Here is a 10780-nt window from a genome sequence, read left to right as displayed (position 1 = left end):
AACATAATAAAATAAGTTAAAGAATAAAATAAAATATGTAATTATAGCCTAATAACAGTTACATATTTACAGGGGGAAATATATTTTCTCCGAGAGAGAGAGAGAGAGGGGGGGGGGGGGAAACACCTGATGAAAGATGAATAACCCGTTGTGTGCGTTTTGTAACTATATCGAGACTGATGGTCTCGAAGGAAGCAAACTGTGTAGCATTTGAAAAAATACGAAAAAAAAAAATAAATCATGAACCATATACAGTTCACCTCGTGTTCTCCTAACGGCTCATTGCGTCTGAAAAATTAGCTTGCTTTATCTTTTTGAAATATTCGTTTACAAAAGACACCAACTTGAACTAGTTTTCCATCTTTTCGATAAAGTAATTGTGTAGGCTTAAGCTACAGTAAACTATTGATAGATGTCCATTCGCAACGCTTTCCTATGCACCAAATTTAAAATTATTTAAAATCCTTAACATATGGTTTAGCCTATAAAAATTTCGATTTCTTGAGTAGGCTGCATTTTGTGCCATGACACACCACCGGCGTGCGATCATCTCAACTGGTGATTGACCAGTGTCATGCTCTTATTAAACATGAGAAGTGCACAGATCAATAATATAGACAATAATAACGCTCTGTCTCATGACCCTGTTGTTTATTAACGGTAACCGTGTGATTTTTATTTTAATTTTTCATGTATTTTATGACTGAGACTTTGGCCTAACTCTCCCGGCGTCCAGCGACCGTTCACTTACTCATCCGCTTTCTGCAGAGAATAAAACAAAACAGAAAGAAAACAAGACTCTGTGCTGTTTTTACAGTATATTTCTTGGCAGAAAACCAGACAGGGCGCCTCTCTTTAACCTTATAGATTTATGACAAGATTTATCAAGTTTTATATGAGAAATCTTTTGAAGTGTATTTGTAGCTTTCTAAAACTGGAACTCACCGTTTTAGAGACTGTTGGGTGCATGATATATCAAGTAGGTTTAACGGTCAATAATATACCGTCTTCTTTATAGTTTTATGTAAAACAAAACAGTAGGCTTTAAAGGAGTCCAGATAATTGTGCATCTGTTGCTCCCCTTCTGAGAAAAAACAACAACAAAAAAACAGTGCGAGGTTAAACTAAAAAAGAAAAGAAAAAAGAAATCCATTCGAAAAGTCAATTAAAAACATGAATAAAAAATTGTATATGCTTCCACATTTTTAGAATATCAAGTTAGTTCTTGCTACAAAATACACTTTACATTTATTTTGAATGGAGACTTTTCAACTTCACTTAAATGTAATTTCTGTTCAAACGTTTGTTTATGAAATAATATAATATTTACGCACATTATTAATTATTAAAATGACAAGAGTATACTGATAAGATGCGAAGAGAAAGATTAAAAAACTAAAGAGCAGAAGGTTATAAATAGGCTACCATTACAAATATGTTTGTATATAGATACTATTTTGGTCGGGTAATTTGTGAAAGTTCATATAGGCTAAATAAATAAAAAATAACACGTCGACATTTTCAGTTATTAATATAATAATAGGCAATTGTCCACTCACCTGGTTTAAAGTTCATGAATACTATTAATGTCCTGCCGAAATATGAAATAATTTTTATTTGCAGCAGAAATAAAACAGAATTATGAAAGCAACGTTTTTGGTAATGTCCTAATAGTAATCTTAAAATGCATTGGGTTAAACAACTAAATAATATGCACTAAATATCGCATTGTTTTCTATTTTTTATATTCTTTTTATATTGGTGTCGTGATTTTCCCTCTTCTCACTCAACAACAGAAAATATAGTCTTGTAGTGAAACCATCCGAGCACGGCACTCCCACTATTTCCAAACAGGCTCCTGAAGGACTTGCAACATTTCAGCTAAATGGACCATCAATATCTTATTAGTTAAAGGTTTCCTGAGCCTGCTAACTGTCCTGTGAGCCCTCCGTGCAGACCCCCGACAAGGTCAAGGCTTAACATACGGGTCCCTCTGGATGTTGACGAGTCGTGGGCAATACGAGAAAGAGAGAAGAAGAAGAAAAACCCTCCACATATTTGTCTCTGATTTATGAGGTGGAAGCGAGTGATGCTGAGCAGACGAAAGTGGTTAGCACACACAGCCAAACATCTCCATTTTCTTCTTTTTCTTATAGTTTTATCTTACTCGTAAACTGTTAGGAATGGTGTTTCACTGGCTGTCTGCTTTAGGCCTGCGGCTCCAACTTACTCAGGGAATAAAATAAGTGTTTATGAGACCGCAATGTATTGTTTCACCCTGCTATCGGCGAAGTGAGTTTTTTGACATTTAGAAATAATATAACAAACATCCCTCAGAACGAATTTCACGCTTTTGGGAACGAAAAACGGAATGCAAATCAATGAAGATTGTGTTATACAATGTGATTAAACTAGTTCAGGTTCAGTCTTAGATTTACAAAAATGATTAATAGCTCAAACTCAAACACACACACACACACACACACACTGAAGTTTATGTGTTTTGTATGCATGTTTGAATATATTTAGAGGCATTTTATTTAAAAAAACAAAAAACAAAAAAACATTTACAATAACATTTTTATTGTATGTGTTATTCTTATGTCACTATTTGTAAAGTTGTTGCGAAAATACAATTGTTCATTCTGTTCTATCAATCAAATAGAATAATATCACTTGTCTGGAAGTTTCCATCATTCAGAGGCATTCAGTTATGGAAGTCGTGGCGAATTGTTATAGAGTGCCACCTCGTGGTGAAGACTCGTTATATTCCACATTAAAGTTGTTTTGCATTGAGTTTAAAATAGAATAGAGTACATTTTTCAAATAATGCCTATTTTGGAAAATAATTTGAATAATTTCAATGTTGTACATAAAAATAGAGTGAATGCGGGTGGGTGTAAAACATGGTCTAAAATATAATCCATTAATGTTATTTCATAGGATTAATAGCTGATTAAATGAAGATGTTAATTAAGCTTAAGTATTACTTTACCTGTATTCACCTCCAAAACCTTAAATCCTCAGGAATACTGCATTACATTCACTAAAAATATATGTATTGAATTATTTTTTATTTATTTTATTATTGTTGTTTTAGAAATACAATATTAGTGATGCAGTGAAATTCAAGCATTTTATGTTGTTTTATTAAATACTTTTTCAGCTACAAATCAGGACATGCAATACAGTGCAATAGGCTATATTGTAATAATATACAATACAATAAAGTATCTTGGACCAATAAAACAATCTGAGCACAGTTTCAATTTTAAGGCTCAGAACCCCCTAGAGTCATCTAATGCAAAAAAAAAAAAAAAAAAAAAAAAAAAAAAAAAGTCTCAGTAATTCTCAGTAATAATTTGATAACTTTTATTATGAAACAATATTACATTGTATAAAAGACAATCAGTTAAATGTTCATTCAAATACTTCAAATGCATTTTTAAGAAAGTTCTATATCTGTATTCTATATCTTTACAGTGGTAAAATAAACAGAAATCGTATCACACCATCTCTGGTGATTTGCCCACACTGTAGAAACCTGCAATTGTTACGTTAAAGAGATATTTCTGCCTGTTTTCACACCAGTTCATTTAAATGTTACCATTTTTTTCTTTCAGTGCAGTTCTTCTAGACTGTAATCTACATTTCCAGTATCGCAGCCCTGCAACGCGTCATGACGTCACTGCGGTGTCATTTTTATTTACACGAGACTCCAGCTGTTACACTGACTCTGCAAACAGAGCCGATATGTGTGTCCGTGGGTGTGTGTCATCGCCACGTGATCCAGCTCGCCAATGTCCTTCTACAACCCACTCAGCATCATGGCTGCGGATGCTGCGGATGCTCTCCTCCAGCACCGCATCCCCGGACCATGCCTCCTGCCTCTGCTCCTCCTAATCGCCTCCGCTCTCCCCGCACTGAGCCACGGGCTGCTGGGCTTCCGACCGGAGGACACGGGAGGAGATCTGTCCGTGCAGGACGGGCTGCTGAAGGCCACCGAAGGGACGCGGTTCATGTTACGCGTGTACTATGCTGCATCCCCGCAGAGGCTCAACCGGACTATCAGCAGCTCTGGCGGCACAGCCGCGCCGTGGATCGCCTTCATAGAGGAGCCGGAGCCTGGCAGAGAGGGGCAGGTGCATCCCAAACGCAACTTGTGCGTGGAGGAAAGCGCCAGGAGCTCGGATATAGAGCTCCTCGGCTCTTTCAAGTCAGCCTCCAGTCAAAACTCCATCCTGGTGGAGCTGCTCGCCAAAGACCTCCGCAGAGGAGAGAAAATCAAGTATTACTCCATGTGCGCCTTTGACGGGATCAAGTGGGAGCACTACCGGACGCGCGACTTCTGGCTGGCGGTGGTGGAGCGGCCGCCGCATGCGGACGGGTGGCTGCAAGCGAGTCTGTCGGTGCTGCTGCTGGCGCTGTCCGCGCTCTTTAGCGGGCTGGTGATCAGCATGCTCGCGCTGGACCCGGTGGAGCTCAGAGTGCTGCAGAACAGCGGCACGGACAAGGAGCAAAAGTACGCACACAAGATCGAGTCGGTGCGCAAACACGGCAACTACGTCCTGTGCACCTTGGTGCTGTGCAACGTGCTCACCAACACTTTCCTGGTGGTTTGGATGTGCCAGATCCTCGGAGTGACGTCCATCTGCACTGCAGCGTGCACTTTTCTCATCTTCTTCATCGGAGAGATCTTTCCGCACTCCGTTGCGTCCAGGCACGGGTTGGCTATCGCGTCCAAGACCGTGTGGCTGACCAAGACGCTGATGCTGCTGACGTTCCCCATCACATATCCCATCAGCAAACTCCTAGACAATATGCTGCACCAGGAAATCAGCAACTTCTACACCCGCGAGAAGTTACTGGCTATGCTGAGAGTTACTGACCCGTATCATGACCTGGTGAAAGAGGAGCTGAACATCATCCAGGGAGCTCTGGAACTCAGGAGCAAAACGGTGGAAGATGTGCTGACCCCTCTCAATGACTGCTTCATGCTGGCCTCGGATGCCATCCTGGACTTCTACACCATGTCAGACGTGATGCAGAGTGGATACACTCGCATTCCTGTGTTTGAGAATGAAAGGTCTAATATTGTTGATATTCTGTTTGTCAAAGATCTGGCATTTGTTGATCCAGATGACTGCACCCCGTTAAAAACCATCACTCAGTTCTACAAGCACCCGCTGCACTGTGTCTTTAACGACACCAAACTGGATGCAATGCTGGAGCAGTTCAAGAAAGGTAAGATGTACTCTAGTGAGGCTATGTGAAGTTCTAACAAGTGATACAGACTGAGAAGAAGAAGAAAAAAACGTTTTAAATCAATATGATTTCTTAAAGGGATAGTCCACACAAAAATTAAAACTCTGTCATTATTAACTCACCCTGATTTCATTTCAAATCTTTAGGTATTTCTTTTTTTTTTTTTTTTCTCAAATGATCAAATTATATTTACACACAAACACACACACACACACACACACACACACATTTTGAAAGTATCCTATTTTTGTTTACCACAGAAGATACAGATATTCATACAGAGTTGTGAAAGCATGAGTAGATGAGTATATGATGAACTGTCCCTTTAAGAATATATTTCAGTGGCAATGTATGGAAGAACATACTGTACTTCATGATATACATGAAAATATGCTTGCCCTCTGGTTGTGATCTATATAAATATAATTATGTGTATATATTTAATATTTGACTTTATTGTTTTAAATTATGTTGGACTCTTTGAGGTTTTATTTGACAAGCACTGCAAATTAAGAATTTAGCATCAGCCTCATCTTTATAACTTCAGCTGACATCTGCAGAGTGGCTAGAGCCTGGACTTGAATAATTTGAATTTGTTCCTATGGCAACCGCTTTCATTCTGTCATCATTACTTACAGTTCGCCACGGCAGCAGGGATAGTTTGCGTGCAGACAACATATTTTGACACGCTTCTTTTTCCCTTAAACAGCATAAATTAATAATGTCAGGCACTGACTTGTGGAATTCAGGGATGAATACAGTTTTCTCTTGATCCTGCCTTGCACAAATCCTAGACAGTAATGTGATGCATTCTGACGCCTGGTATGAAATCATATTTTGGCCTTTACTGCATCACAGTGGCAATTACGTAATGATGTCTTATTGAGATTGATGGTGTTTTCTACGAAGGCACAGAGTCAAAGCTACAGAGCAGCAGCAGGGTGCTGAATGTCATAATTCAGTGTAATGCAGTAACCTGTCAGATTTACCGCTCTCAATGGGAATAAGATTCACCGGATTTACCATCCCCGCAGGGCACAAGTGTTCACACACAGTTTCACGAGTTCACACTTACAAAGAAGTCAGATAGAGTAAATAGTATGCACATTTGGCGTGCTGTCCGAGGAGAGGGCTCCAGGCTCAGTATTTGGCCCAAACCCAGAGTACACCCCCCGTATTCTTGGCTGTGGTAGGAACCAGCCAATAGTGAGGAATCAGGGTGGTGGAAGGATGCTAAAACTGTTGAGGAATGTACTGTTGTGTGAGTCGACTGTGTGTGTGTGTATATATGTGTATATATATATATATATATAATATATATATATATATATAAAATTAGTAAAGGGATCATCAACAGTATCAGTTCCATAACAGCTGTAGGAATCCAGGGCAGTTTAAGCAAAGTCCCAGACCAAAAATAGGATTTTCAGCACAGACTGACACTGCACTTTAACCCTGGACTGAGTTTAATCTTTGTGCAAGACTTCAATTTATTTTCTACCACAGAGCATGACTGTCTGAGAGAATTCATTAAACTTAGCGCAGAGGTCAAAATATGCCTAGTGCTCCCATTTTCAGTAATCGCTCCATTCAAATAAACATTCCTAGGAATTGCAAATGATATGGAGTGTCAGTGTTGTTGATGTTCTCTGTCAGAAAAAAGGGGTACAGCAACTTGTCACTGGGGCGGTAGCAAAAACCACAGTGTTAAATTAACATTGCGTCAGAGTTAATTTAATACTCAAGAGTGTGAACTCAAATAAACTCTGAGAGTTAAAGTAAATTAGATAATTAAGTGATTAATTGAGTGATGATTGACCATTAGTGAAGACACCTGATGATAACAAGCAGAATCACTGAAGGAAAGAGTCACAATGTTTAGGTCACCATTATGGTGATCAGTGTTTGCTTTAGTTGGTCTCTTGACCCTTGACTTTATAAACATTATTTTTTCTCTGGCTGCTTTAACTGTTTGTTTTTAAAAACACATTTGTTATTGCAAAAAAAGAACAGAGAAAATGTCTTTAGGTGTTGATTTTGTTTTGATAGTGACATAATCAGCATGTAGAGACATGATATTCTAAGAACAATCTCTGATTATATGGGTGATGTGTTCATTTTACATTGTTGATTACAGCAGCCCTGTGATGTTACAGAGTTTCTGCACAAAAAATACTTTTTTTTTTAGTATTTATTTTTTTACAAACAACATATTCAGATAAATAGATCAACTCTGAACATCAACAACAATGCATGCTGGGAGCCATGGATGAGTTTTGATTGGTGGCCCCAGAATGCACTAGTGATGTCTGGTTCGCGAACGAATCGTTCAGTGAACCGGTTGAACCAGTTCACCAAATTGGTCTGAATCGTTCCAAACAGTTCGCATCTCCAGTAAGCAAACACGAATCCACAAATTACTAAAGTTACTCACATTTTGATGTGCCTGACACTACCTCTCGAAATAAACCAACAACGCGGAGTTATTCAGTTACTCCAACAGTACACTGACTTAACCTGCTGTGAAGAGAGATCTGATGATGATGGACACGAGCAGCAGAGCAGCTGATATGAGTGCGCATGCGTGGCGCACATGAACGAACATACACGGCCCGTCGCAGTTCTCGTTCTCGAGTCAAGAACCGGTTGCTCCAGTTTTCGGATCATTAGTACACAACCGAGAACCGCTTCTTTCAGACATGTCCGATTTGAGAACCGGTGAGCTGATGATACTGCGCATGCGTGTAATTTTTCAAGAGAACGAAAGCACGTTAGTCAAGTTTTGTTGAACATCGGACAGTGTGATAATATAAAACATACTGGAAATATGTATATGACTCAATAAATAAAGTTTATTGTGCTTTTCCAAATACACAATAGCAGATTAATAGCATAAAATACTGTACATAATAAACCGTATGCCAACATGAACATAATTGTTTGTACACTGATCAAACTAATGTTCAGAAATAGTTCTACAAGTTTATTTTTCTATATTAATGTTATTTAAAAAGCAATATAGTGAAAGTTATGCAGTTGTGCTTTCAAGTTGTTGTTTTTTTAAAGATTGGAAACATTTATTTGTTTCATAAATAATCCATGGACAGCTTATTTAATTTCTAAACAAGGTGATATACATGAAGTAATCAAACTACAGCGAGAGCAAACAAGCGACTCCTTTTGAATCGCTCGTGCGGTTCTCGAATCTCAATCTCATTCTCGAGTAGAATCGGTTGCAACGCTTTTCGGATCATCAGTACACAACTGAGAACCGCTTCTTTCGGACGTGTCCGATTTGAGAACCGATGATTCTGCGCATGCGTGATTCAGTGTGTGATCTGAAGCTACAGAACAGTAGGTAAGGCTGTCAGAGCACAGGTTAACTAGGACAACTGATGCTATGAGAGGACTCGAATGAGGGGCCAATCTGGCGAAACTTTAGTTTATATAATTACAAATAAATCGTAATGTAAGAGGGTCATGGTTTCTGCTCTGATGAAGACTAATTTATTCACTTTATAACTGTAAAACTTTGTTTGCACATCACTGCCTGTATATGTCATGTGTTTGGATGCTTTCTATGCAAAACTAAATTGTAACAATCGCTTCAGATTATAGTGTTTTAGTTGACTGATGTTATGATTACTGACTTTATATATTTGAATGTGTTAAGTTTTTTCATCCCGGCCCGCAATAGACGACGTCATCGCGGATGACGTCATTACGTCGGAGCGTAAAAGAACCGGTGAACCGTTTTATTCAACCGGTTTATTGAATCGAACTGTCCGAAAGAACCGGTTCGCGGAAAAGAACCGAACTTCCCATCACTAGAATGCACTGCATCATGCTTTTCGATCCATTGTTGAGATTCATATGCTGATTCTTGATGTCGAAATAATAGCATAGTTCAAGTTTTTTAATCAGAGAAACCTTTAAAAATGGTTTATGCTATAGAAGAACAGGGGTGCTGTAATCAATAAAGTAAACGTAAGTCAGAGATTCAGGTCACAAGATAAAACATAACCAACAACATCTGTTCACATTTTCTCTTGGCTTGTCTCGCTGCTATAACTTGATTACAGCAGCCAGACAAAATCTTATGTTATAAAGTCAAGGGTCAAGAGCCCAACTAAAGTAAATACTGACCACCATAATGGTGACCTAAAATTGTGACTCTTTCCTTCAGTGGGGTTTTTGCTTTGTACCCTTAAAATGACAACTTTGTACCATATCTACCACTAAAAGGTGCATTTTAATACCTTTGAGTAGCAATATTTACCCTTACTACTATGAACTTTTACAGGTAAATACAATGATGTCCCTTTTTAAAGGGACAGTTCACCCATAAATGAACATTCTGTCATCATTTACTCACTTTAAGTTGTTCCAAACCTGTATGAATTTCTGCTGAACACAAAAGAACACTCTAAAAAATGCTGGGTTAAAAACAACCCAAGTTGGGTTGAAAATGGACAAACCCAGTGATTGGGTTGTTTTAACCCAACTGTTGGGTTAAATGTTTGCCCAACCTGCTGGGTAGTTTTATTTAACCAAACTATTGTTTGAAAATGACTATATGGCTGACTTAAAATGAATCTAAAATGGAATTAAAATGTTCATTTATTAAACATATTAATAAATGTTAATTTTCAAGATATTTTGGGTTCATTTTAAGTAAGCAATACTGTAATTTTTAAACAATAGTTGAGTTAAGTAAAACTACCCAGCAGGTTGGGCAAACATTTAACCCAATTGCTGGGTTAAAACAACCCAATCGCTGGGTTTGTCCATTTTCAACCAAAAACTTGGGTTGTTTTTAAACCAGCATTTTTTAGAGTGAAGATATTTTGAAGAATGTTGGTAACCAGACAGGTTTGGAACAACTTGGGGTGAGTAAATGATGACAGAATTTTTCATTTTTGGGTGAACTGTCCCTTTAAGGCTTCTGTCCCAGTGACAAGCTGTTTAACTCCTAAAAATAACAAATCAATAATGAATTAATTACCATTCATCCCTACTGCAAACATTCAGGCATGCAAATTTTTGTTTCAGAAGTTCTAACATAGCAAATATACTGCAATGTTGGTAAATGATATAAAAACATTAGGCTTTAAAGGAATAATTCACCCTAAAAAAGGCAACAGCTATTTGCACTAAGTTCAAGTGATGATGCTATTTACACTATAAGTGAAAATAGCAGTTTTTCTTTGCACAGTTTAATAGTTGTTAGATGCTATTTATATTTATTTCAAATAGTGGCAGATACTATTTTGCCTCAGTACCTCACTACCCCAATATACCTAGTGTATTCTTGTATATTATAAAACAGTATACAGCATTAACATATATTCAATGTATATGATTATATTTATTAAAATCATAAATGGATGCTGTCTTACTGGGACATTACTTGTCCCCAACACAACACCATTTTGGCCTTAGCTGTGTAAAGACATTTTGGAATGACATAAGGATGAGTAAGTCAGGTAGTGTCATTTTTGGATGAACTGTCCCT

General features: G+C 37.9%; 1 protein-coding gene across 1 annotated transcript in view; it reads left to right on the top strand.

Moving 5' to 3' along the window:
* The first annotated feature begins 3800 nt into the window (after positions 1-3800).
* LOC137020256 (metal transporter CNNM1) overlaps positions 3801-10780 on the top strand; it is a 32593-nt gene continuing 25613 nt past the window's right edge. The window contains exon 1 of the mRNA XM_067385530.1: positions 3801-5244. Coding sequence (XP_067241631.1) covers positions 3801-5244 — 1444 coding nt within the window. The remainder of the gene's footprint in view (positions 5245-10780) is intronic.

This window comes from Chanodichthys erythropterus, chromosome 5 (assembly GCF_024489055.1).
Source record: "Chanodichthys erythropterus isolate Z2021 chromosome 5, ASM2448905v1, whole genome shotgun sequence".
NCBI classification, from domain to species: domain Eukaryota; kingdom Metazoa; phylum Chordata; class Actinopteri; order Cypriniformes; family Xenocyprididae; genus Chanodichthys; species Chanodichthys erythropterus.
Note: the sequence above shows the minus strand (reverse complement) of the source record. Positions and strands in the feature narration are given on the sequence as shown.